A 27802-nucleotide genomic window follows, 5' to 3' on the forward strand; every position below is an offset into this window, starting at 1 on the left:
GCTGTAATTGAAACAGATGAAAATGGTCATGTGTGTGTTTCTGTCTCCCTGCTGCCCCGGATGAGCCCTGTTCAGTGTGTGTCTTTCACAATGGAAATTGGTAAGTAGCATACCAACATATTCCTGTATGATCTGGAAAAGGGGGTTAACAGGTGACTGATGGGTTGGATCACAGAGACCCCCTTGGGACTGCCACCTGATGTGCTGAGATTACCTCTGAGCCTGTTTTCCCTGCCAGTCTGGGACTTCAGAACTCTGCCTTGGTGAGCTAGACATGCCAGCCTGCTGCAAACACAGGTCTGAACCACGTCTGGGGGCTGCAGACTTAACTGAAAACAGTTTAAGAAGTGCTCCTGTCACTAGCACCCAGATACGCAGTTCCCAATGGGATCCAAACCCCAAATAAATCTGTTTTACTCTGTATAAAGCTTATACAGGGTAAACTCATAAATTGCTCACCCTGTATAACACTGATAGAGAGATATACACAGCTGTTTGATCCCCCAGGAATTAATTACTCACTCTCGGTTAATTAATAAGCAAAAGTGATTTTATTAAATGTAAAAAGTAGGATTTAAGTGGTTCCAAGTAATAACAGACAAAACAAAGTAAATTACCAAGCAAAATAAAACAAAAACACACAAGTCTAAGCCTAATACAGTAGGAAACTAAATGCAGGTAAATCTCACCCTCAGTGATGTTCCAATAAGCTTCTTTCACAGACTAGACTCCTTTCTAGTCTGGGCCCAATTCTTTCCCCTGGTACAGTCCTTGTTCCAGCTCAGGTGGTAGCTAGGGGATTTCTCATGATGGCCTCCCCCTTTGTTCTGTTCCACCCACTTATATGGCTTTGCCACAAGGCAGGAATCTTTTGTCTCTCTGGGTCCCCACCCCTCCTTCTAAATGGAAAAGCACCAGGTTTAAGATGGATTCCAGTACCAGGTGACATGATCACGTGTCCTGTGGGACCCCCCAGCCTTCATTCTTCCTGGTCTGACTCACAGGAAGGCTTGCAGGTAAACAGAGCCATTTACAGCCAATCGTCCTAGTTGATGGGAGCCATCAAGATTCTAAACCACCATTAATGGCCCACACTTTGCATAACTACAGTAGGACCTCAGAGTTATATTTTATATGCCTAGTTTCAGATACAAGAATGATACATTCATATAGATAGGATGACCACACTCAGTAGATGACAAGCTTTGTAATGATACCTCACAAGAGACCTTCTGCATGAAGCATATTCCAAGTACATTAGATTCACACTCATTAGCATATTTTCATGAAATCATATGGAGTGCAAGGTCGCAGTGACAAAGTTTGCAGATGATACAAAGGTTTCAGAGTAACAGCCGTGTTAGTCTGTATTCGCAAAAAGAAAAGGAGTACTTGTGGCACCTTAGAGACTAACCAATTTATTTGAGCATGAGCTTTACAAATTTATGATGATACAAAATTACTCAAGACAAGTTCAAAGCTGACTGAGACAAGTTACAAAGGGAAAACTGGGTGACTGGGCAAGAAAACGGCAGATGAAATTCTCTGTTGATAAATGCAAAGTAATGCACATTGGAAAGCATAATCCCAACTCTGCATACAAAATGATGGGGTCTAAATTAGCTGTTCCCACTCAAGACAGAGATCTTGGAGTCATCGTGGCTAGATCTGTGAACACATCTGCTCAATGTGCAGTCAAAACAGCGAACAGGATGTTGGGAATCATTAGCAAAGGGATAGAGAATAAAATAGAAAATATCATAATGTCACTCTCTAAATCCCTGGTACTCCCACACCTTGAATACTGAATGCTGCATGCAGTTCTGATCACCCCATCTCAAAAAAGATATACATCCAAACTGGGAAAGGTGCAGAGAAGGGCAACCAAAATGATTAGGGGGATGGAACAGCTTCTGTATGAGGAGCGATTAAAGTCTGGGACATTCAGCTTGGAAAAGAGACGACTAAGAGGGGATATGAGAGAGGTCTATACAATCATGACTGATATGGAGAAAGTAAATAAGGAAGTGTCACTTAATCCTTCTCATAACACAAGAACTAGGGGCCACCAAATGAAATTAATAGGCAGCAGGTTTCAAAGGAACAAAGGGAAGTATTTCTTCACACAGCGCACAATCAACCTGTGGAACTCCTTGCCAGAGGACATTGTGAAGGCCAAGACCATAACAAGTATCAGGGGGTAGCCATGTTAATCTGTATCCACAAAAACAACAAGGAGTCCGGTGGCACCTTAAAGACTGACAGATTGATTTGAGCATAAGCTTTTGTGGGTAAAAACCCCACTTCTTCAGGGGCATCTGAAGAAGTGGGGTTTTTACCCATGAAGGCTTATGCTCAGATAAATCGGTTTGTCTTTAGGACCATAACAGGGGTTCAAAAAAGAATGAGATAAGTTCATGGAGGACAGGTCCATCAGTGGCTATTAGCCAGGATGGGCAGGGATGGTGTCCCGAGTCTCTGTTTGCCAGAAGCTGGGAATGGTGACAGGGGATGGATCACTTGCTGATTCCCTGTTCGGTTCATTCCCTCTGGGGCACCTGGCCCTGGCCACTGTCGGCAGACAGGACACTGGGCTGGACGGACCTTGGGTCTGACCCAGTCTGGCGGCTCTTAGGTGTATGTCCCACCCCATGCACAGCGCCTGTGTGTGTATCTAATGCTGATGAAGGGCCCTGGGTTCAAGTCCTGAGGTCTCCCACCCTCTTTCTAAACAGGCCGGCTGAGCTGCCCTCCTGCCGCCCCCTCCCCCCGGCTCAACCCGGAGCCTTAGGACCCATCCCGGCACCTGACCGGCTGGGGCGGCTGAGGACCCCCCCCCCCGACTCACTGTCCGGGGGCCACTCGTCGGTAGCAAGGGCCAGTCCTCGCCGCGTTTGAGCCGGGGGGGGGGGGGTGATCCCAGACCCGCCCCCAGGGAAAGGGAGGCACTTGCGGACTTCCCGATGCTGATGCGTCCCTGAGCTCAGCGCTGGCGGGGGGGGGGGGGGGGGCGGGGGGAGAGGTACAAAGCTCGGCTCCCTCCCAGCCTGGGGCACTTCCTCCTCGGCTCCTCCGGCCGGCCAGGGGCGCCGAGCTGCCGGGCGGGCGGCGGGGGGCTGCTTTCCCCGGATCGGGACCGTCGGACCCCAGCCCACATGGCGCCCCCGGAGCCAGGTGAGCGCCCCCCCCCACATCGGTTCTTCCTGCCGGACAGCTCCGGACCCCCCCCCCCACCATTCTCCAGGCCCCATCTGCCCCCCGGCCCGCTGGGGTCCCTTTCCCCCCAGCTCTCCCCGCTCCAGGCTGGGCGCTGCGCTCCTCGGCTGCTTCCCCGTCTCCCCAGAGCCCCCGGCAGGCCAGAGCCAGCGCAGCCGGGGCTCCGGGGCTTCAGAGCCCGAGGGGAAATCCCCTGCAGCCCATCCCCTCGGGGCCAGGGCAGGGGCCTTCCCTGCAGTCTGGGCCCCGGGGTTTGGGGGCCGGACTCCCACCCATGGGCCGTGTCCGCGAAGAGGCTCTCCGCCTCCCCTGGCCCGGAGCATCACCCCCGCACCCCCCGCTAGGAGCCCCTGGCAGCCAGGAAACGTGGTGTCCAGGGGGATGGGGCTCAGGGACCAGCCATGGGGCAAATGGGATCGGACGTGGGGGTGAATGGAAGCCCTGCCAAGGGCTCCCTTTGCTGGCATGACCCGCTGGCTGCCAACCGGCCTGGGGGCCCCGGCACGCTGCTCTCGGTTCCCCTTCGATCCCTCCTCCCCGCTCGGTGCCAGCTGCAGGGACAGGGATGCAGACAGTGTGGGCAGGGCATGCCACCAACTTCTCTCTTCAGTTCCCCTTCCAAGGGAAACACCAGTGAACTTCCTTCCCCTCTGCTGAGCAGCTGTTCGCACCGATCCCCTCCCTAGATCTTCACCTCAGCCTCTCTCCAGCTGCCCTGCTTCCCACCCCCTCGCCTCCTTTGCTCCCTCCTCCTTCCTTTGACCCTCTGTTAACTGTGGGCCTGGACCAAACCCCGCTGGAGTCTCTACGAGACTTTCCAGGATCCAGGCCTGATCCCCCGCCAGCAACACCCCACCCAAAACTAGTACAAAACCCGAAGGAAATCAAACAAGCCCAACTGCTGGCTGCTCTAATATGCCATTTGCTGCCGACCGCTCTGATCAGTCCCTTCCCCGCTCCTACCCCCGGGACAGACCGTCTGTTTAGACTGTTAGCTCTTTGGGGCAGAGACTGGCTCTCACGCTGCATCTGTGCAGCACCCAATGCCACAGGGCCCTGATCTGGGTACTCATCGAGTGCCTTAAAGGATTAATGGGCTAATTAAAACATGCACAGATGAATTTTCAGACACAGGATTGCAAACGTTGCCAGACTGTTGCCAGACTATCCCACGTCCCACTAGCCCGGTATCCTGTCTCAGGCAGCGGCCGGCCCTGGCTGCTCCAGAGGAAAGCGTTAGAAGCCTGCAATAGCCGATGTTGGCTAATAGGAAGAGACCAGTGCAGGACCTGGAGAGGGTGGTTTAATAACCCTCCCAGAGCTTTTCTTAGCATGATCACTCTGGATCTTCTTGTTAGCCACACATATATCCAGCCCCTTTAAAAAATCTTGCTAAGTTCTTGACCTCAATTGCTTCTTGTGGCAATGAGTTCCGCAGTCTAATTCCCTTTGTTGGACAGAGTTGTTTCCTCTGACCAGTTTTGAACTTTTTTCAGAGTAACAGCCGTGTTAGTCTGTATTCGCAAAAAGAAAAGGAGGACTTGTGGCACCTTAGAGACTAACCAATTTATTTGAGCATAAGCTTTCGTGAGCTACATCTGATGAAGTGAGCTGTAGCTCACAAAAGCTTATGCTCAAATAAAATAGTTTTGAACTTGACATCTTTTGAAATACCAGACGCTGTCCTGGTATCCCCAAAACACTGGGTGGCACTTTCAATCTTGGTGGGGGCTGCCAGATAACCACCACTTCCTGGCAACAGACCCAGTCCGATGGTGGGGAGAAGGGGATCCCGCTCCCATGGGAATGCAGCAGGGGAAAAGCCAGAACTTTGCAGATCCTTGTAAAGAAAATTCTACTCAGCCCATCTGTATATGGGTAATGGCAGCCAAATCACTTAACAGTGTGAGTCCCCGTTCCCCATCTGTGAAATGGGAGTAATGGTCCTTCCTTTGTCTTATCTCTTACTGTGAGCTCTTCAGCTGGGACTGTCTCTTGCCATGTGCATGTACAGCGCCTAGCACGGTGGGCTGTGATCCTGGCTGGGACCTCTTAATGCTATGGGAATATAAACAATAACAATTCCCAAAGTCCTATGTGGGCCGGCTGGGCCCTTCCTCTGGGATTAATGGATTCGGTCCTTTTAAAGCCGATTTTAACAAACTCCGTGTAGCCCCGGGAATCTCTCTGCTCCATTAAAGAGAAACCCAGAGCCAGGCAGCTCCTCCCCCTTCTGCACTATCAGGGTCCCCATAGGGCTGCCAGTCAGAGGAGGGGTGGGAGACGGGCTAGCTGGGTGGGGAGGGGGGTGAAAGGGAGGAATACACAGGAGGAGCCGGGGGTGGGTTCTCAGCCCTATTCGTTCCCTGCCAGCCCTGGGGATAGGTGTCCCTGATCTGGAGAGGTGGCAGGGAGTAACCCTGCTCCAAATCAGGTGCACATACCCGGTGCACATACGGGCACTAACTGTAAAAGGCATAAGAACATAAGAACGGCCAGACTGGGTCAGACCAAAGGTCCATCCAGCCCAGTATCCTGTCTGCCGACAGTGGCCAATACCAGGTGCCCCAGAGGGAGTGAACCTAACAAGTAATGATCAAGTGATCTCTCTCCTGCCATCCATCTCCACCCTCTGACAAACAGAGGCTAGGGACACCATTCCTTATCCAGTTCTCTTTTAAACCCTGTTATAGTCCTAGCCTTCACAACCTCCTCAGGCAAGGAGTTCCACAGGTTGATTGTGCGCTGAGTGAAGAAGAACTTCCTTTTATCTGTTTTAAGCCTGCTGCCCATTAATTTCACTTGGTGGCTCCTAGTTCTTATATTATGGGAACAAGTAAATAACTTTTCCTTATTCCCTTTCTCCACACCACTCATGAGTTTATAGACCTCTATCACATCCCCCCTTAGTCTCCTCTTTTCCAAGCTGAAAAGTCCTAGCTTCTTTAATCTCTCCTCCTATGGGACCCGTTCCAAACCCCTAATCATTTTAATTGCCCTTCTCTGAACCTTTTCTAATGCCAGCATATCTTCTTTGAGATGAGGGGACCACATCTGTATGCACTATTCAAGATATGGGCGTACCATGGATTTATATAAGGGGGAGGTCCTGGATGACTGGAAAAAGGCTAATGTAGTGCCCATCTTTAAAAAAGGGAAGAAGGAGGAGCTGGGGAACTACAGGCCAGTCAGCCTCACCTCAGTCCCTGGAAAAATCATGGAGCAGGTCCTCAAGGAATCAATTCTGAAGCACTTAGAGGAGAGGAAAGTGATCAGGAACAGTCAGCATGGATTCACCAAGGGCAAGTCATGCCTGACCAACCTGATTGCCTTCTCTGATGAGATAACTGGCTCTGTGGATGAGGGGAAAGCAGTGGATGTGTTATTCCTTGCCTTTAGCAAAGCTTTTGATACGGTCTCACACAGTATTCTTGCCAGCAAGTTAAAGAAGTATGGGCTGGATGAATGGACGATAAGGTGGATAGAAAGCTGGCTAGATCATCGGGCTCAATGGGTAGTGATCAATGGCTCCATGTCTAGTTGGCAGCCGGTATCAAGCGGAGTGCCCCAAGGGTCGGTCCTGGGGCAATATCTTCATTAATGTTCAATATCTTCATTAATGATCTGGAGGATGGTGTGGATTGCACCCTCAGCAAGTTTGCAGATGACACTAAACTGGGAGGAGAGGTAGATACGCTGGAGGGTAGGGATAGGATACAGAGGGACCTAGACAAATTGGAGGATTGGGCCAAAAGAAATCTGATGAGGTTCAACAAGGACAAGTGCAGAGTCCTGCACTTAGGACGGAAGAATCCCGTGCACCGCTACAGACTAGGGACCGAACGGCTCGGCAGCAGTTCTGCAGAAAAGGACCTAGGGGTTACAGTGGACAAGAAGCTGGATATGAGTTAACAGTGTGCCCTTGTTGCCAAGGAGGCTAACGGCATTTTGGGCTGTATAAGTAGGGGCATTGCCAGTAGATCGAGGGACGTGATCGTTCCCCTCTATTCGACATTGGTGAGGCCTCATCTGGAGTACTGTGTCCAGTTTGGGGCCCCACACTACAAGAAGGATGTGGAAAAATTGGAAAGAGTCCAGCGGAGGGCAACAAAAATGATTAGGGGGCTGGAGCACATGACTTATGAGGAGAGGCTGAGGGAACTGGGGATGTTTAGCCTTCAGAAGAGAAGAATGAGGGGGGATTTGATAGCTGCTTTCAACTACCTGAAAGGGGGTTCCAAAGAGGATGGATCTAGACTGTTCTCAGTGATAGCAGATGACAGAACAAGGAGCAATGGTCTCAAGTTGCAGTGGGGGAGGTTTAGGTTGGATATTAAGAAAAACTATTTCACCAGGAGGGTGGTGGAGCACTGGAATGGGTTCCCTAGGGAGGTGGTGGGATCTCCTTCCTTCGAGATTTTTAAGGCCCAGCTTGACAAAGCCCTGGCTGGGATGATTTAGTTGGGGATTGGTCCTGCTTTGAGCAGAGGGTGGGACTAGATACCTCCTGAGGTCCCTTCCAACCGTGATATTCAATAAGATATTCTCCGTCTTATTCTCTATCCTTTTTTTAATGATTCCTAGCATCCCGTTTGCTTTTTTGACTGCCGCTGCACACTGCGTGGACGTCTTCAGAGAACTAGCCACGATGACTCCAAGATCTCTTTCCTGATTAGTTGTAGTTAAATTAGCCCCCATCATATTGTATGTATCGTTGGGGTTATTTTTTCCAGTGTGCATTACTTGACATTTATCCACATTACATTTCATTTGCCATTTTGTTGCCCAATCACTTAGTTTTGTGAGATCTTTTTGAACTTCTTCACGGTCTGCTTTGGTCTTAACTATCTTGAGCAGTTTAGTATCGGCTGCAAACTTTGCCACCTCACTGTTTACCCTTTCTCCAGGTCATTTATGAATAGGTTGAATAGGACTGACCCTTGGTGAACACCACTAGTTAGCCCTCTGCATTCTGAAAATTTACCATTTATTCCTACCCTTTGTTCCCTGTCTTTTAACCAGTTCTCAGTCCATGAAAGCACCTTCCCTCTTATCCCATGACAACTTAATTTACATAAGAGCCTTTGGTGAGGGGCCTTGTCAAAGGCTTTCTGGAAATCTAAGAACACTGTGTCCACTGGATCCCCCTTGTCCACATGTTTGTTGACCCCCTCAAAGAACTCTAATCAATTAGTAAGACATGATCTCCCTTTGCAGAAACCATGTTGACTTTTGTGCAACAATTTATGCTCTTCTATGTGTCTGACAATTTTATTCTTTACTATTGTTTCAACCAATTTGCCCGATACTGACGTTAGACTTACCGGTCTGTAATTGCCAGGATCACCTCTAGAGCCCTTCTTAAATATTGGCGTAACTTTAGCTATCTTCCAGGCATTGGGTACAGTAGCTGATTTAAAGGACAGGTTACAAACCATAGTTAACAGTTCCGCAGTCTCACATTGGAGTTCTTTCGGAACTCGTGGGCAAATGCCATCGGGTCCCGGTGACTTGGTACTGTTCAGTTTCTCAATTAATTCCAAAACCTCCTCTAGTGACACTTCAGTCTGTGACAATTCCTCAGATTTGTCACCTACAAAAGACGGCTCAGGTTTGGGAAACTCCCTCACATCGTCAGCCGTGAAGACTGAAGCAAAGAATTCATTTAGTTTCTCGGCGATGCCTTTATCGTCTTTAAGTGCTCCTTTTGTATCGCGATCGTCCAGGGGCCCCACGGGTTGCTTAGCAGTCTTCCTGCTTCTGATGTACTTAAAAAACATTTTTTTTAAGCCTTATGGCTTGTTCCTAGGGAGTTCCCTGAAGGAGCCCCCTGGTGCAAGCCCCTAGTTCCCTCTGGCGCAGAGAGAGTCCCCAACCCCTGCTGTACCCCCGGGTTGATGCTAGTGGGCCCCACATGAGCCGACACCAGAGTGAGTCAGCCGCAGTAGCTCTGCCTGTCTGGACCCTGCCACCCGGGCACCAGCCTTCTGCGGCTGGACATCAGGAGCCGGTTATTGGTTACCAAGGTGACGGAATAGCAATGTACTGATTTCTCCTTGCCCTGGCACCCCCGGGAAGCTGCTGGAAGTTGAGGCGCAAGATACAGGTAGGGGGACCCAGAGGTGCCTGCAGCCATATGCACGTTACCCCCAGTGCGTTTGCATCCCATTGGCGGGGGTGCCATGGGGGGGGCAGGGCTGCTCAGAGTGGGGGGCGAAAGGAGCAGTTTGCCCCGGGCTGTCTATTTGAGAAGGACCCCAAACCGATGTGATCCAGCATACGGGGTCACATTATGCTCCCCTGCCAGGCCAAACCTGAGGGCGCTGTGACCCCACGCACCAGGTCACGACACCCAGCACGGGGAGCTGGGCCCAGCCCCACAGCGGAGGAGCCGAGCCACAGCTGCGGGGTGAGTGCAGTTGTCCATATCAGGTGACAGGATTTCTGGGGGCACCCTCCAATATTTCAGGGTGGGGATGTGGGGGGGCAAGTTATGCCTTCCCCGGAGGATGCTGGAGCGAAATGGACATGTTCGTTGATTTTCCTTTGCTTTGGCTTCCCCAGGCAGCGGGAGGTCCCAGCGGCGGAATCAGAGGGGCCAGAACTACAGCACAATGGGACCCCCAGAATCGCAGCCACGCCGGGATCAGACATACCTGGATGAGAAGATCGCCATCCCGGATGTGGGAGGGGTAGGTCCCACCAATGTCTCGGCACGGAGGTCTGATCTCCCCACTGCCACAAGCATAGCTGGCACTTGAAGTGGGGAGGCAGACTGGGCCAGTCCATAGGGCAGCAGGCTGGTCGTCAGGATGCCTGGGTTCTATTTTATTGTGGGCCAGTCACAGCCCGGCTCCAGGCCTCAGTTTCCCCTACTGTACACAGGGGCTCATGCTGTTGGCTTTCTTTGCTGCAGTGCTCTGAGATCTCTGGATGGACAGCTCCTCGTGGAAGTGCTGAGCTCTGTAACAGTGAGGTAGAGCTGGCCTGGTCACTAATAATAATCATCTGCACTTCTTCAATGGCGTTTTTTTACCTCTCAACACTGCATGGTGAGGGGCATTATCCCCACTTTACAGATGGGGAAACTGAGGCACAGCGCTCTGCGGCGACCGGCCCAAAGTCACCCAGCAAGTCAAAAGCAGGACTAGCCCCTAGGTCTCCTGCTGCCTGCATTGACGCATTCGCCACTAAAACACAGCGCCTCCCCTCGCTGGCTTTCCCGTGGTCCCTCCGCTGTGTCCCCACTGACATCCACGGACCCCAAAGCTCCTCTGCGGTGGGTGAGTGGGGGTTTCCAGCCACAGGGGATACCAGGGCAGCCTATTGGCCTGTGATTCCCATCTGAGCCGAGCCACCAGGGCTTTTCTCCAACACCAGACAGGCGAAATGGAAGAAGTTTCATTCTGGTTCTTCCAAGCGGGATGCTAGTGAGAACAGACCCACGCAGTGTTTTTGCTACATACCCATGAGAGGCTGCACTGGGATGGTGACCTGCAGTGCTGAGAACTGGGGCAAGGGTGGCTCTTGTTTTGGGTTTTTAAAAGGAAGGGAGTTCTTGGCATTACAAATTCAGGCTTTGTGGCTTCACTGCATTTCCGGGGAGCCCGGCACACCAGCGGGATTGGGACAGTGCACACCGTGCAGAAGTGAAACCCGCTTAGCTGGGAGGGGAAGTGAGTCTTGTTCAGACTGTTTAGTGCTCTGTTTTCTTACCACCCTTGAACTCAAATGCCTTGAGGATGGTTAGGAGAAAGGCTGTCTGTGTGAAAGGCTTAACAGCCCGGCCTCTTTCAGGTAAGGCCTCCTGCTGCATGTCTCTGGGTTTCCAAAGAATTTGCCGTCAAAATGCAGGGAAGACAGGAGCTGACATGCCTGGTATTTTCTGTGGTTAAAAAAATAAGCAGAAAAAAACATTTAAAAAAATCCCTTTCAAGCTTTTTTCATCCATCATCAGTGGGCCTGTCCCAATATTCTCCCTTTGCCGATCACCGTTACAAACCCCAGCCAGGGACAGGAGCTGGACTCAACATGCAGAATGTGGATGGGGACTAAGATCCTGGTTTCAACCCCTGGAAAGCAAAGTGGGGGTTGAATCCTGGGTTTGCTGGCTTGGCCCATCTCTGGGGGAGCTTATGGCTCAGGGCCTGGAGGTGGGCTGACCTCTCAGGCAGGAGCTCCAATCCCGGCCAGGGTGGTGGTCATGGAGAGTTCTCCCCGGGTCCTGGCACGGCACCCATCACCAGGTGCTGCTGTCCCGGGTGACATGAGCTGAGGGGTGAGGGAGGTTCACACCAGTTCCTAGTGGCTAAGTTTCAAAATCTCAGGGGGAATTAACCAGCCTCCTAATGGGCGCCGACTTTCTTCTTTCCAGGGGGGTGCTTCCACTCCTCCGCTTTGCCCCGAGGCCTTGCCCCCGCTCCGCACCAACCCCACGGCCCCACCCTCACTCCACCTTTTCCTGTCCCCCGCTCCGCGCCGCCCCGCCCCACCCCAGGCCCCACCCTCAATCCACCTCTTCCTGCCCCGACTCCACACCACCCCCATGGCCCCACCCCCACTCCACCTCTTCCTGCCCCCGCTCCGCCCCCCCAAACCTCACCCCACTCCATCTCTTCCTGCCCCCCACTCTGCCCCCGCCAGACCCCATCCTCACTCCACCTCTTCCTGTCCCCCGCTCCGTCCCACCCCACCCCAGGCCCCACCCCCACTCCACCTCTTTCTGCCCCCAGTCCACTCCGCCCCAGACCCCACCCTCTCTCCACCTCTTTCTGCCCCCGCTCCGCCACCTCCCCCATTGCCCTACCCTCACTCCACCTCTTCCTGTCCCCCACTCTGCCCCCCCAGACCCCACCCCCACTCCACCTCTTCCTGCCCCCGCTCCGCCCCCTGGCCCCACCTTCACTGCACCCCTTCCTGCCCCCCACTCAGCCCCCCCCCAGGCCCCACCCTCACTCCACCTCTTCCTGTCCCTGCTCCGCCCCCCCAGGCTCCACACTGACTCCACCTCTTCCCACCCCCGCTCTGTCCCCTCCCCCCAGTGCCTCCTGCCTGCCGCTGAACAGCTGATCCGCGGGTGCCTGGTGGGTGCTGAGCACCCACTATTGTTTCCTGTGGGTGCTCCAGCCCCGGTAGAGAGCAGAGAGGACCAGGACCAAATGGGCCCTGGGGAGTGATCTCCTGTCTCCAGCTAGACTGAGTTTGCCCCCGCAAGGTGGAGGGGAGCCTGCCCCATTGCCTTGCTAGACGGCACTGACGTATCCTATCAGCCCAGTGGGGGCTGAGGCTGGGATGGGGAGTAACTCTCTGTGGGGGGGACCTGGGGTTTCCCCATCAGACCCCTTAGTCTTGTCCCACTACCCGCGCCCCACAGCCCACTGAGCCTGGCAGTAGGGTGGGCTCCTGTGTCTTTATGGGAGAGCCAGCCCCCCATGGCCATCGCTCAGCTCCACTTGAGTGCCCAGTGGGCACCAGAGGCAGGTACCAGGGGGTCGCTGGGGAGAGCTTTGCCGTGGCGATTGACTCAGGGCAGCTGCATCTCCTGCCCTCTGACGGGGGTGGGGGCATGTGTCCAGGGGCTGATCTCCCGTTGGTGCCAGGAGTTGGGGCTGCCTTTGCCTAGAGACCCTAGTGCTGATGGCCTGGACACAGCCAGGCTGGTCCAATCCCCACCCTCTGGTGGGAGATAGAGACCCTCCGGCCCCCACCATTTCGTAAATCAGAGAAAGTGAGAGACACGAGACCAGAGAGATGCTGACCTCAGCCAAGGACAGCGCTGCCAGGGTTAAGAAAGAGGAACTGGGAGCCAGGAGGTGAGGGGGCAGGCCCTTCCCGCGCTAGAAGGGACGGAAGGAACTCATGGGTCGGGGAAAAGGAAGCAGGGGTGGATGTGACACATGGGGGCCACACACAGGCCTGGCCTCCACCCTGCTCAGGCTGTGAAAAATGTCACGCCCTGTGTGACGTCCTTAGCTCGCCCTAACCCCTCTTGCGGGCACAGCTTGGGCAATGGAAGAATTAATCCGTCAGCCAAGCTGCTGTAACACGGACCGCCCCACAGACACCACCGAGCGGCCGTGGGGATCGAACCCCCGGTCGCCAGTCCCCAAAGCAAAAGGCCCTGCCAGCTGAGTTAGAGGAGCGGCTACACGGCTGGGCGTATGATGGTGCATTGGGAACAGAACCTGTCTGATGCTGGGCGTGGGGCTCACACTGGTCACGGCAACCCCCACAGGCCAGCTCCAGCAGTGGGCTATTCAGGGACGGCTCTGAGACCAATTCCCTGGGCCAAAGCCCCAGGTGCGGTGCTGCCGTCTCTAGCCTCTGGCATTAGAGCCAGCTTCCTTTAATCAGCGGCTAGCACCCCGGGGGAGGGTTGTGGGACCAGTGGCTGGGGTGGGGGATGTGGCAGGATGCTGCCCTCAGGTGTCACTCAACAGGCCTGCATATCCCATCAGTCCACGCCTGCCCCTCCCCAGCCCCGCCACCCCAGCCTGGTCTCTTCCTCTGCACTTTGAGCTGCAGAGATCTGGGCGCATGCGCTTTGCAAAGTGCCCGTCGCCCAGCGTGGCACGTGCCGGTGCATTCCAACCCTGCCATCGGGGCGCATAGAGGGATTGACCCTTCGGGGCCGCGCCTCCCCTATGCTGAGCAGCGGGGAAGCCAGGACAGGGGGCTCATGATGGCTGCTTCCCCTCTGCCCTAACCCCCGATGCAACTTTCCCTTCACAGCCCGGCTTCAGCTTCCGGAAGCTGTGGGCTTTCACCGGCCCTGGGTTCCTCATGAGCATTGCCTTTCTGGACCCGGGGAACATCGAGTCAGACCTGCAGTGCGGGGCCGTCGCTGGGTTCAAGGTGAGCGGGGGGGGGGGGGGCGCGTTCGCCAGTGACACCCGTGCCGGCCTCAGCCAGGAAGAGCAGCCTTGTGTAATGCTCCTCCGAGATGGCTCCCTTCGTAACAGCCAGCTGGGAGCTGGCCACTAACAGCACCAGGCCGGGTCATGGCGGGCGACCAGGAGAGCATCCTCCATTGGTTGCCTGCAGGCACCGGGCTCCCAGCACGGCTCACGGGGTACGGGACGTGCCAGACTGGCGTATGGGCCAAGCTTGCCATACCATAGGCACCACGTGTCTGGCTGCCGAAGCACGCGTCAGCCTCCTGGCAGCCGGCCGGCGCCGCTCCGCCCCGGGTGCGCGTCCGTCAATACCACCCTGGGGCTCCCAGCGCTTTGGGACAGGTCTGTACCGCGCCTTGCACTACGGGGCCGTGATCCCAGGTCTGGGGTTTGCAGGCTCTACCACAGTAGCCCCCCAGCAAGCACCGATCATTAAGGTAACGAGGTAGCAGGTGTATGCCGCACACCCAGCCGCCCCACACAACTGAGGCCACAGCCCCAGCTCCCCCATCTCCGCTCACGCTGGCTCTGGTGTGGGTTCCCTGGGGTCTGGCTCTACTGCAGTGGGTTCAAAGTCCTGTCTGGGGTATGGAGGGGACCTTCCCGGACCCCTAGGCCAGAGGTTCTCAACATTTTTCTTTCTTAACACCCCCCCCTCCAGCATGCTATAAAAACTCCACGGCCCCCCTGTGCCCCAATAACTAGTTTTCTGCATACACAAGCCGGGGCCGGTGTTAGAGGGTAGCAAGCAGGGCAGTTGCCTGGGGCCCCATGCTACAGGGGTCCCCACAAAGCCACATTGCTCAGGCTTCGGCTTCAGCCCCAGGCCGTGGGGCTGCGGCTTTCTGCCCTGGGCCCCAGCGAGTCTAATGCTGGCCCTGCTTGGCGGCCCCCCTGAAACCTGCTCGAGGCCCCCTAGGGGGGCCCGGACCCCTGGTTGAGAAGCACCGGGCTAGGCTATCCCTCGCTGACCCAGAGTCATTCAGCCTGCAGGCAGGGGGCCTGCCCCAGTGAAGTCAATGGGCGTTTTACCACCGACTCCCCTGGGGACAGGACCAGGGCTGGTGTGTTTAGGTGAAGCCGCCGGCGCTTTGCTGGGTCTGTAGCTTCTGTCTCCTGATCTCTCCTGGGCTGGGCGGGCTCCTGGAGCCCCTGCTGAGAGGCTCTGCGCGTGCCCGCTCTGCCCTCCAACAGCCTGCCCCTCCGTTGCTCTAGCTGCTGTGGGTGCTGCTCTGGGCCACCATCCTGGGGCTGCTGTGCCAGCGGCTGGCTATCAGGCTGGGTGTCGTCACGGGAATGGACCTGGGCGAGGTCTGCTGTCAGTACTACCCAAAGGTGAGTGCCGAGGCCCCGGGCGGGCGCCGCGGGTCGCAGCCGGAAGCCTCACCCCGCAGGGGCGGATGGCGGGGAGCTTCGGCCACCGAGCTCCGGAGAGCAGCGAGCCCGGGCTGGGCTGCAGGGAGAGCCCCCAGGCTGCTGACATTGGCATGCTGGCCGGCGAGACAGGAGTTCAGCGAGCCCAGGAGGAGGCTGCAGCCATTTGTCTGGGTTCCTCTGGCCTCGGTCGCCAGCCCCGCAGCTCAGATTCGTGCCCGGCTTTGCAGCATCAAATGGCTGCGTTGGGTTTTTCAACCCTTGGGTGGATTTGGGGTCACTGGAAAGGGTGGGGCTGATGGGATTGGACACAACCAGCTACAGTGCAGGACGGTGCTTTACAAACACACACACACTCTGTGTGGCCTCTGGTGATGCCCCTCAGTCCCGACCCACAGCCCCCTGCTAGCCCAGCCCGTTCAATGAACGTGGGGATCATTCCCTAGAGAATTCTACAAACTTTAAGGTCACACTGAGCCCATAAGACATGTGGCTAGGGAGAATCCTAATTAACCCTGGGCAAAGAGCCCTGGGGCTCTGAGACGCAGAGTGAGCCCACGCCAGGTTCTTCCCGAGGGGAGGGCTGACCAGAGTGTGGGGTTAGCGTCAAGTGGAGTATATGGTTACCTCGCTAAGCTCCCGGGTAGCTCAAATGAACGGCAGGAGCAGACAAGCCCTTTAGGAAGCAGGAGGCTGTTCCCCCGTCAGAGCTCTCTGCAATCAGGGGTGAGGAATCCAACCGTATTTTATACCCCAGAGGAGAGGGGGGTTATCATGAGGCCTCACCAGTGACTTTTTAATGATCCCCAAACCCCCAGAAAATCAGACCTGACCCACCCCTCCTACTATCACTACATGTAACAAAAGAGCAGCCAGCTGCAAGGAGAACTGTGGGCTTGTGGTTAGAGCAGCAGACTTGCAGTCAGGACTCCTGGGTTCTGTTCACAGCTCTGGGCAGGGGTCTAGTAGGGGAGACTGGGACTGGGGACTTCTGGGTCTATTGTCAGCTCGGAGGGGGCAGGTGTGTTGTTAGAACTGGGAGCCAGGACGCCTGGGTTCTATTCCCAGCTCTATGCATGGCACGGGGCATGTCTCTGTGCCTCAGTTTCCCAATCTGTAACGTGGGGGTAGTAACATGGGTCACATGGGGGCTGCAAGGTTTGATAAAGTGCTCTGAGGTCCCTGGCTATGTGAAGCCCCAGCCTGGAGTCCACGCCGGCCAGCCGGGGTTCCTGACTGTGCCATTGACCCGGTTTGCTGCAGGGACCGCGCGTGCTGCTCTGGATCATGATCGAGATCGCCATCATCGGTTCCGACATGCAGGAGGTGATCGGGACGGCCATCGCTTTCAGCCTCCTCTCGGCCGGACGGTAACACCCACAATTACTCCTGGGTGCTGGGGAGGCCGGGCCTAGAACCCCAGGGACCTTCAGCCCCCTGACCTGAACTAAAAGAGCGCTCCCTGAGCTTGCAGCAGTAGTGAGTCCCTTATCCTCTCTGTGGGTGACATCACAGGTACAAACCAAGCCAGCGTGTTACACGATCCCTGTAGCGTGCCGGATCCTCATGTTAGCAGCGCTGATTCCTAACCCCAGGGACCAAATGCAGGACCAGCTGCTTCTAAGAGAGGCAGGATTAGCTAGATATCTCAGAGCTGGGCTTTGCCTGCTTTCCTCACCCGCATGCTTGCATGCGGAGACTCCAGCTCTAGGCTCAGGCAGTCCTGGGCCTTCTCCTGAGACTGCCTGTGGTTTTTAGACTGGGTTTAGAAGCAGGACCCAGAGACAGATTTTAGTTGCTGTCAAACCAGGCTGCCTTCCAGCCAGATCCCTCCAAAGCTGCGTAGCCCTGTTACCCAAAGTCCTGAGCCCCCTGGGCTCCATCGCTGGCCAGGTGTGAATCAGGATGGGCTGTGCTTCTAAAGATCCACCCTAGCGCCAACGGGAGTGAATTCAGGAAAGTCCTGTGGCCTACAGGACGTCAGACTAGATGGTCACAACAGCCCCTTCTGGCCTGAGGCTCTATGAAGCCAGCGTCCCTCTGCAACCTGCTCTTAACGCGGGAGCTCCGGGGCTTGGATTTAGCCCAGCGCGTCGCGCTCCCTGAATGCTGGTGCACCGGAGACAGAGTCACTCAGCAAGAGAAAGTGCAGCTCAGCCTTTCCCAAGCAGAGACGAACCCTCCCCGCACCTTCCTCTAGCAACGGGGCTGCTTGTCCAGCACGAGAAGGCGTCAGGAATGACCCTCCCCCGCCTTCGTCATAGCAGTAACCTCTGATTTCCCTCCCCCCGCAGCATCCCTCTGTGGGGCGGAGTCCTCATCACCATCATCGACACCCTCGTCTTCCTCTTCCTGGATAAATACGGTAAGTTCTTGGTACCCCGGGCTGGGGGGTGGGGGCTGCGGGTGCCACCTGCCCAGTTTAGATGGAGGGTGTTTGGTTAGGAAGCTGCAGAACAAGGAGGCTTTTCCCAGGCTGGTCCGTTCCATGCTCCCTTTCCCAGTGCGAAGCTGCCTCCTCTCTTGGCTACCAATCTGCCCAGCTTGCTGCTCTCTGTAGCCCTGGCCTCTCCTGGGACTTCTTAAAAATCAACTCAACACTTAACAAAATACTCAGCTCCCCGCCACGCTCCCTGCCGGGGGGGTGGCTTCGTCTCCTCCGTGGCGTCAACCCAGCCAGGACCCAAGTCAGAGGGCGGCAACTTCTCGGCAGGATGGAAGGGAAACACAGGTGGCCCGGTGAGATCTGCACCGTGGGGGCTGCCGGCAGTGAGGGAGCCAGGGGGCGGAGAGAGGTGGGTCTGACACAGTGTGGCCCATGTTGGGAACCACGGGCCTGCATCACACAGGCTATGATGGATCATGCTGCAAGGGGAACTGACGGGCTGGAGGGAGGTTACTAGAGGACAGTCTAGGGACCAATCTGATTTTAATTAATGACCTTGGCCCAAAAAGTGGGAGTGGGCTAATAACATTTGCAGATGACACAAAGTCGGGAGGTATTGCCAGTGTGAAGGGGACCAGAATATCATACCGGAAGATCTGAACCAGCTTGAAAACTGGAGTAACAGAAATGAGATGAAATTTAACAGTGCAAAGTGCCAGGCTGTGCACTTAGGGACTAACAACAGTAATTTGTGCTATAAGCGGGGCAGGTATCAGCTGGACGTGACCGAGGCACAGAAAGACCTGGGTGTATTGGTCAGTCACAGCATGACTGTGAGCTGCCAGCGTGATGAGGCTGTGAAAAGGCTAATGCGATCCTAGGCCAGGTATTTCCAGTAGACACAGGGAAGGGTTAGTGCCATTATACAAGGCACTGGTGAGACTCATCTGGAACAGTGTGTGCAGTTCTGGGCTCCCGTGTTTAAGAAAGATGACTTCATACGGGAACAGGTACAGAGCAGGGCTTTTAGGGTGATCAGAGGAATGGAAAACCTGCTTTTTGAGAGGAGACTCAAAGAGCTCGGCTTGTTTGGCCTGACCAAGCGAAGGCTGAGGGGAGAGATGATCGCTCTCTATAAATAAGTCAGAGGGATAAATACCAGGGAGGGGGAGGAGTTATTTAACTTAAGTGCAAATGTGGACACAAGAACACCTGGATATAAACTGGCCATCAATAAGCTTTGGCTTGAAATTGGAGGACGGTTTGTAACCAAGGTTTGTTCCAGGTTCTGGAACAGCCTCCCAAGGGGAGCAGTGGGGGCAAAAACACTAATTGGCTTCAAGACTGAGCGTGATAAGTGTACGGAGGGGCTGGGATGATGACACTGCCTACAATGGCAGGTAGCCGACCTTCGACTGCTACCAGCAAATATCCCCAACAGCCGGGGATGGGACACCGGATGGGGAGGGCCCTGAGTCACTACAGAGAATTCTTTCCCAGGGGTCTGGTTGCTGGGTCTTGCCCACATGCTCAGGGTCTGACTGATCGCCAGATTTGGGATTGGGAAGGAAATTCCCCCCAGGTCAGATTGGCAGAGACCCTGGGGGGGCCGGGGGGGGTTCGCCTTCCCCTGCAGCATGGGGCCAGGGTCACTCGCTGGTGTGAACTAGAGCAAAGGGTGGATTCTCTGTCCCTCGAAGTCTTTGGACCATGCTCTAAGGGCTCAGTAACTCAGCCAGAGCGCAGGGGTCTGTTACAGGGGTGGGTGGGCAAGGTTCTGCGGCCTGCGAGGTGCAGGTCAGACGAGATGCTCACGATGGTCCCTTCCAGCCTCAGACTCTCCGAGTTTGTGAGATTGTCCCCAAGCCAAACGTGCGGCCTGGTCCCAGGGGCTGGGTTTGAGCTGCCTGTCTGAGCCCGGCTGCAGTGTGGAGCTCCCCTGTTCTCCATTTCCCCTCCAGGTCTCCGGAAGCTGGAAGCCTTTTTCGGTCTCCTGATCACTATCATGGCAGTGACCTTTGGCTATGAGGTAAAGAGACATTTCCCTGCTCCTTTGTGCTTAGCGCTGCCTTGCCCAGCCCTTGCGTATGGGCAGAGGAGAAACGGCACTGAGTTCTCACCACAGAACTGCCTCGGGCCACGACCACAGGCTGAGAATCCACAGAGGCCACGAGCGGCCGAGGGGGAGCAGGAAGATCCGACTGGAAGGTGCCTCCTGAGTCCAGTCCCCTGCTATCACAGGCAACCCCATCAGCTAATCCCACTCACAGGTTTCTCACGCTCCCTCTTAAACCCGGTTAGGCTCCTTGCACTTGTGCTCAGCGAGCGCGCCGCGGTGGGGATCCACGCTGCCCGTGTTACGGAGGGGCCACTTGGGCAGCCCTTATCTGGTCTCACAGACCCGTCTGGCCAAAGAGAAATCTCAGTGCACTGGGCACGGCTGGAGCCTGCTCTGGGAAGCGCTGGGGTGGGTGGAGCAGATGGGCGCGTCTTTCCTCTCGCCCGGGCTGGAGTTTGCGTTGGCCGCCCTTGCACCAGCTCCACAGGCCTGCTCTCAAACATAGCAGCTACCAGCCCCTCAGTGCGGGACTTAGATATTTTTATAGGGGTGCATCAGCTACAATCCCTTCCTTGGACCGGGGTCCTTGCTTGTCTCACAAGCTAAGCAGGGGGATGCCTGATCACTATTTGGATGGGAAACATCCCCTCCAGGGAGAACGAACTGGCAGCCGGTGCTTTTCCTTGGGAGGGTGCTGGGACGTGCTGCCTTTCGGCTGCTTGCGATCATTAGAGACCGTGGGCTTCGGGGCGTCAGCCCTGCGCCCTGGCTAGGGCGTCTCATAGTGCTTTGCCCCCCACGGTGTGGGGTGGGGATTCTTGTGGTCGTGTGCTGTGACCTCGTCGGGCCCGGCTGGACTCCTGTGTCATGGAGCTGAGGAGGGGGACTGCCCCAGCGGGAGCTGTTCGGGGGATTGCTCGCTCACTGGTGCTTTGCCTGGCCGGCCAGCGTTAACACTGCCGGCAAGGGCAGAGTGGGTCGTGGAGCCGGAGCCAGGCTCACTGGAGCTGTTCTGTGGGAGAGCTGGCACAGGCAGCATGAGCAGTGCCCCCGTGGGAACCTCACCTCAGCCTGCCCGTGAGGTGCCCCCGAGTGCAGCGGGTCCCTGGTGTCCGTGCAGGACTCGGCTGCAGCCCGCTCTCCCCTCCTCTGTCCCCAGTACGTGGTGGTACGGCCTGTCCAGACAGAGGTGCTGAAGGGCATATTCTTCCCCTACTGCCGCGGCTGCGGGCGGGAGGAGCTGCTGCAGGCCGTGGGCATCGTGGGCGCGATCATCATGCCGCACAACATCTATCTCCACTCCTCCCTGGTCAAGGTCAGGGCTCAGGGGTGGGCGCCTGTCCCTGCCATGGGTGCCAATCAATGGCCCTCCCCCTTCGTCCTGGGGGGCGCTTCTGTAGCCCTCAGGGGGTCTGGTGTGCGCACCATGGAGTCACAGCCATCAGCGGCATCAGGAGGCCATGGGTGCAATACCTTGACCTGCCAGAGGGGGGCGCTGTTGCACTCCCTGCCCCTGCTCCAGCTGGGGTGGGGATGCAGTGGGGCCGGAGAGCGAAGCGTGGGACTGGGAGGCCACAGGGTGGATACTCAGGAGGTGGGAGAGTGGGTGGGACTGGGGGCAGTGCCCTGGGAACAGGAGACAGATGCTTGGCTCCTCCGCCCCGTTGGGTGGGGGCATCAAGCCCCAGGCTGCGCCCCACCCCATGTCCCATGATAGCCCCATGAGCCATCTGAGCATGCCCTCCCCGCCATGGGCTCAGGGCTCCCCAGGGGGCCAGTAGCCCTGTCCCAGGCTGCTGAGCCCAGCTTCCCCCTGCCCCGGCCTAGCCAGCTGCATGACGGTGCCCCCTGCTGTGTGCCCCCGCCCAGACCCGCGAAGTGACGCGCTCCGAGCGGCAGGCGGTGAGTGAGGCCAACAAGTACTTCCTGATCGAGTCCTGCATCGCCCTCTTCGTCTCCTTCCTCATCAACCTCTTCGTCATGGCCGTCTTCGGCCAGGCCTTCTACCACCGCACCAACCAGGACGTGGTGAGTACCCGTCACCAGGGGGCGGGAGGGGCCTTCTCCCCTACACAAGGCCCCCGGTCCCACCACCATCTCTGCTGAGCCGCCGCCAACCCCGGGGTTCTGTCTCAGTGCCCTGCCCTGCGAGAGGCTGTGTGATCATCCTCGGCTGAGTTTAAAGCTTATTGCCCCACCAGAGCCCCTAGCGACTACCAGCACCAGCTCCCTTGGGGACTAGAACTCTCGACCTTCCGCGCTAAAAAGCCAGGCCTCTACCCCAGGAGCCAACAGGGCAACTCCCCCCCCCATCTCCAGCCACTAGGGGGAGCTGATACCTGTCGGACTCATGGCGTGCACTAGAGGGCAGCAGGGAGCACACCCACCCTGCAGCCGTGGGGGCCACCCGCCCCCAGGATCTGACAGGTCTTGCAGGCGGGACTGGTCCCGCCGTGGGGGCATGGCCGTCGCACGCTTGGCCCCGGGCAGCCTTAAGGGCAGGGATGCGGGGAGGCGTGGTCAGCTGATTGCTCAGCCCGCTGTAGGGCCGGCCTGCTCCTGCCCCCTGCCAGTGCCCCCCCCCGCCCCCACCCCAGCGAGGTCATTTGCCAGGCAGCCTCCTGACCGGTGGGCCCCCGTGCCCCGTGTGTTTCAGTACAACGTTTGCGCCAACAGCAGCGTCAGCCAGTACGCCCCTATCTTCCCCAGGAACAACGAGACGGTCTCCGTGGACATCTACCAAGGGGTGAGTCGGGGGCACAGACACCCCCTTGCCCCGGGAGCTGGGACTGGGCTGCTGGGGAGGGGGCCCATGGGGCTCAGTGGCACAGGAAAAGGCTTATCCCCATGGGCGAGGGGGAGGGTTTGCCCATTCTGGTCTCCCAGGGCAGGCTCTTTGTCTGGCAGCACCCCCTGCACCGGCCTCAGCCTTCAGGCACCCACAATCCTCTTCCGGGTCCCTGCTGGAGTCATCAGGGTCCCTTCTGTTTCCCCCACCCCTTACACACTCACACACTCAGACCCCACTCTGCCCATCACTCCCAGGGCCTGCCACCTCCCCTCCAGCTGGGAGCCGGACCGAGGGGTTACAGCTGCCCCGACCTGCCAGCCTGGCGTAGGAGAGGCCGGGAGCAGATCCCGCCCCCCCCAACCCCACAGGGGAGGGCTTGGGGTCCCTCTTTGGACCCTGCTAACACGGGCTCCACTCTGTCCCCCTTCAGGGCGTCATTCTGGGCTGTTACTTCGGCGCCGTTGCTCTCTATATCTGGGCCATCGGGATTCTGGCAGCGGGGCAGAGTTCCACCATGACCGGGACCTACGCCGGGCAGTTTGTCATGGAGGTGAGAGACAGGGGTTGATACTGGCTGGGGGGGGAACCAGCGCTTCCCGAGAGGCCCATTGGCTTCTGCACAATTTACGCTTCGGTTTGTGTAATGGTGTTTCCAGCCCTTATTGCTGCAAAGAGAAACGTGCAGCTGTGACCCTGCTGCCTGCCTGAGTCTGCAGAGAGCCTGCGTCCAATCACGTCACCGAGCCAGGTGTGAACTGCCCCCTTCTCCCCAGTGGGGTGTTGACTCTGGAGTCTAATGACACCAACAACCGCACCGTTTAACTATTTCACTGCTGAGCCTCTTACCAGAAACATCTGGCTGCTCTGGGAGCTTGGGTGGAGCTAGAATAAATGCCCCCATGCCTGCCGGCTCTCTGTCCCCGAAAGGAAGCAGATTGGAAGCACTTGCTGGAAGAGGGGTCTGTCTCTCTCCCCATAATCCAGGCATTTATACCACACTCCTCAGCTTGGTGCCGGGTGCCTGGCACAGCTCCACTGGGGAAAAACCACTGCGGGGTTATCGGGAGTTTGCTCCATTTCCCCTCAGCCCCTTCCCCAGGACAAGCAGCTGTAAGTGTCTGTAGACTGGCGGGAACGCTAAGGTGCAAAGATGGGGTGCAAGGAAGACCCTGATCTCTTGCCATTCCCAGGAACTTTCTGCAAATTCCAGTCTGCAGAACTCAGGTCGCCTCCCTAAAACTCCCGCTGCGCTTTCACTTTGAGACATCAACCCGTCACCCTCCCTCTTCACGCCTGGCGGGCTGCGTTGTTACTCGCTGCTGCGGCGCCCCACCCCAGAGGCAGCATGTTCCCTTCTCCCGGGCGTTGCTGTCCTACCACGAGACTGAAGTGCCCTCTGCGGAGCTCTTGCAAGCCCCGATTCTACAGCTTCGCTTAGCTCAGCAGGTCTCACGGAAGGGAGTGGAGGAGGAAACTTTTAACAGCCTCTTTCTGCTGAGTAGCAGTTTAAAAATATGACAGCGCGGGATTCAGCAGGGTTAGACACCCTCTTCTTTTTAATCCTGAGTTACAGGAAGAGGAACAGAATCTGCAGTGACAGCTGCTAGGGGGAGAGTAACAACAACTGGATATGGGGAGACAGCATAGACAACCCATGGAACTCATGGCCACATGCTATTAATGATATTAACCTGGGCAGAGGATTATTGAGGTTAATTTATGGAACTCACTCCCCGCTGACATTAATTAGAGCTGGGTAGAGAACAGGAATTCCATTTTGTGGCAGATTTTGAGATTTCAAAACTTGATTTCATTCCAATTAGGAACAAACACCGAAAATTTCAAAATTCTCCACCCATCCCCAGGCTATGGAGCGTGCTTTGAAACACGGGTTGGCTCACCCGGTCACTAACCCAGTGTGGACGCGGGCGGCGAGCGGGCGCTTTAACCCACCTTCCCTGGGCGGGGTGACCCCTGCGGGTGGTGAGGAACCTAGTTAACGTGTGTTTGAACCCCAGCTTTGCTCCTTGTGGCAGCGCCGTCCCTCCCCACCAGGGGGCAGGAGCCTTTGGGAAGGGAAGCTCTTTATTTTGTGCTGAGCTCTTGGGGCTGGGGGGGCCAAAGGCGGGGGGTGTCTACTCAGCAGAGGACACTCCAGAGCCGGACGGCCCGATCCGCTCCCGTTGCAGACTCTCGGGAATTAATCGCGCCCCTGGGCGGGGGCGGGGGGGGGCTGTATTGATGGTGGGTTCTTAGCACAGGAGTGAGTGCTGGGAGGGTGAACTGAGGTGGCGGGGGTGATGGGGGCTGAAGTGAGGGGGGGCTGAACTGAGCACGGTTGAGGGGGGAGAGAACTGGTAGGGGACAGGATGATTGGCTGGGCAGGAGACAGGCAGAGGTGGGAAGTCAGAGCTCCTGCAGCCAGGGCCAGAAATCACGGTCTCCAGCGCAGGCAGGAGGTTGTCCCACGCCCAAGCCCTGGGGAGGGCTTGAGGGAGCCCAAACGTCAAGACCCTGCCCGGAAAAACGCAGTAGAATCGCTTTGAAAAATCTCATGAGTTTTGGAGCCGATCTCCTGGTTTTTGATCTCTGGACGTTGCCAGTCCAGCCATTGCAGGGGCAGGTCAGGCTCCGGGGCCCTCCTCCCTGCCAGTGACCCTACGGCGTCAGGCGCCCGGTGTCGTTCTCGCTCACTGACGGGGCGCCCCCGTTTGTCCCCTCCCCAGGGGTTCCTGCAGCTGCGCTGGTCCCGCTTCGCCCGCGTGCTCTTCACCCGCTCCTTCGCCATCCTCCCCACCGTCTTCATCGCCGCCTTCAAGGACGTCAGCCACCTGACGGGGATGAACGACCTGCTCAATGTGCTGCAGAGCATCCTGGTGAGAGCCGGGCCTGGACCTTGGGCACAGCGGATTAGGCGGGTGGGGAGGCAAGGGGGGGCCAGACGTGGTAGTGGGGGGTGGGGCGGGGGCAGGTACCTGGGAGCAGAGTCCCCTCCCCTCTCACCCTGACCCGCTGCCTTGCAGCTGCCTTTCGCCGTTCTCCCGGTTCTCACCTTCACCAGCATGCGGCCGCTCATGCAGGAGTTCACCAACGGCGTGTGAGTATCTGGGGTCCCACCTCCCCGCCGGGCTGATGGCTGGGGCGCAGGCAGCATCCCCAGGGCGCCCGGTGTCCAGATCCCCCCAGATGCTGAAATGAACAAGCAGCAGGACCCTGGAACTTCGGAGGCGTTTGGGGTTCCTCAGGCCCTGGGGGCGGGGCATCCTTCAGCCAGTTGCATAGCTGGGTTGGGGGGGAAGGTCGCAGGTGGGTGCAGGTGGGCAGGCCGTGCTTGCCATGTGCTCGCCGCGCCCCCCTGGGCCTGGGCCTGCAAGAGCCGGGCTGGCAGCACAGGGCGTGGGAGCTATGCCCTGGCGCATGGCCCCGCACGGGCAGGCTCAGCCGCGTGTCAGACCCTCCCGCACCGGTGCGCCCCCCTGCACGGGGCCGGAGGCAGGGCGGAGTGGGGCCGGCCCATGCAGAGTCAGAGAGGCTGGACCCCCACCCAGGCAGCTGTCGGGAGGGGGCCGGGCCGAGCTCACCGGGGCTCTGGTCTCCGCAGCGTCGGGAAGGCGCTGATGATCCTCATCGCCGGGCTGATCTGCGCCATTAACCTCTACTTCGTGGTGATCTACATCCCTACGCTGGGCAGCGTTGCCTACTACATCCCCCTGGCCTTCGTGCTGGCCGGCTACGTGGCCTTCACCGCCTACCTGGTAGGGCGGCTGGGAGCGCTTTGCCTGCCCCTGGGCAGCAGGGGGCAGGGCTGTGCTCTGGGGCTGGGGGACCCCGTCCTGGGCTGGGAGGGGGTACTTGGGCGGGGGGTGATTGTGAGCTCTTGGGGGGATCAGGCCCTGGGAGTTCTCTGCCAAGTCCTGCACCTCGTGTCCCTCCCCAGTGACTGACTCCAAAGGGGACCCCACTACTGGTCAGATAGGGGAACAATGGGGGGACCCCTCACAGCGCAGCCCCAGTGATCAGAGCGAGATTGGGCAGCCCCTGCCCGCACCCACTGGGTTTTCAGCGGCACCCGCTGCCTGCAGAGGTGGGATGGGGGCTGGTCAGAGACGGGCAGACCCTAGCCTGGGGCGGATCAGAACCAGCTGCCGCATTATCCGACCCCCAGGCCCCAGTCGGTGGTGGGCTTGGTACTAGGCCCTGGTCCCTCTCTGGAGCGTGGCTCAGGTCAGGGGCTCTGATCCCACCGCGCAGGCTGGAATCTGGGGCAGAGAGCGAGTGGGGGTCACGAGGTCCTCTCCTCCCCTCGCTTCAACACCCCCAGGTGCTCCGTCCCCCCCAACCCAGCGCTCTGTCCCAATCAGCAGCTCAGTCGCTTTCCCTCTCGCCCCCCGTAGATCTGGACTTGCTGCATTGCACACGGAGCTGTCTTCCTGGCCTGGGGACACCACAGCCAGTTCTCCTACGGGCTCCCCTCCACCAACCCGCCGGGCTGGGCAGGGCCCCGGTGACGCGCCGTGCCCCTACCCGCCGGGCACTCGCGCCACAGGCCTGGGCTGCCTCTGGGTTTGTCGCCATCCCAGGCGGGAACGAACCCATCGCCACACAGTCACCATCACCGGCAGGGCCGGGGTTCAGGGCTGGGCTCCCTGCTCCCCCCCGGACTGACGGACATGCAGCATCCCAGGGCATCTCCCCTTCTCAGCAAGCTCAGGGCGTGGGGGGCAGCACTGACCAATCAGCACCTTCGCGGGCACCTGTGATCACCCCCACTGCCACAGCCCTGCTGGTGCTCCCCAATCCTGAGCCGCACCCCCTGCTATCCTAGTTCTGGTCCCCTCCTCCCGTCCAGTGCTGCCGGTGCCCCTCAATCCCGACCTGCATGTGAAATAATGACCCTAAGTTCACACGGATCATGGAGGTAACTCAGCCCCCCGGGGAGCCCACTGTGAGTAGCCTTTGCTGTCTGGGGTCCGGGGAATGGGCTGGGAGGGGCCGGAGCTGTGACTGGAGTAAAAGCTGCAGTATCCCGGAAGGAGACTCACGGAGAAGGAGTTCAAGTCCCGGGAAAGTGCCGCTCTGTG

At 57.6% G+C, this 27802-nt stretch overlaps 1 protein-coding gene across 2 annotated transcripts; it reads left to right on the forward strand.

Moving 5' to 3' along the window:
- The first annotated feature begins 75 nt into the window (after positions 1 to 75).
- SLC11A1 (solute carrier family 11 member 1) lies at positions 76 to 27765 on the forward strand. Of its 2 annotated transcripts, none has more exons than XM_074966763.1 (15): positions 76 to 100; positions 9781 to 9908; positions 13948 to 14070; positions 15327 to 15446; positions 16749 to 16855; positions 17780 to 17850; positions 19833 to 19900; positions 21090 to 21245; positions 21800 to 21958; positions 22587 to 22676; positions 23152 to 23271; positions 25448 to 25597; positions 25745 to 25818; positions 26323 to 26476; positions 27116 to 27765. In XM_074966763.1, the coding sequence occupies exons 1-15, from the start codon at positions 91 to 93 to the stop codon at positions 27227 to 27229; spliced, it is 1644 nt and encodes a 547-aa protein (XP_074822864.1). In that variant the 5' UTR covers positions 76 to 90; the 3' UTR covers positions 27230 to 27765. The 2 variants fall into 2 exon arrangements, with proteins under 2 accessions (XP_074822864.1, XP_074822865.1); XM_074966764.1 differs by lacking the exon at positions 76 to 100 and adding an exon at positions 3026 to 3174.
- The last annotated feature ends 37 nt before the right edge of the window (positions 27766 to 27802 follow it).

Source organism: Natator depressus, chromosome 11 (assembly GCF_965152275.1).
Source record: "Natator depressus isolate rNatDep1 chromosome 11, rNatDep2.hap1, whole genome shotgun sequence".
NCBI classification, from domain to species: Eukaryota; Metazoa; Chordata; order Testudines; family Cheloniidae; genus Natator; species Natator depressus.

Bases quoted from the DNA above. Each gene is read 5' to 3' on its own strand.
- SLC11A1 (XM_074966764.1), top strand. The intron at 9,909-13,947 runs GTAGGTCCCACC...TTCCCTTCACAG, and splicing joins CCATCCCGGATGTGGGAGGG to CCCGGCTTCAGCTTCCGGAA. The intron at 21,959-22,586 runs GTGAGTACCCGT...CGTGTGTTTCAG, and splicing joins ACCGCACCAACCAGGACGTG to TACAACGTTTGCGCCAACAG.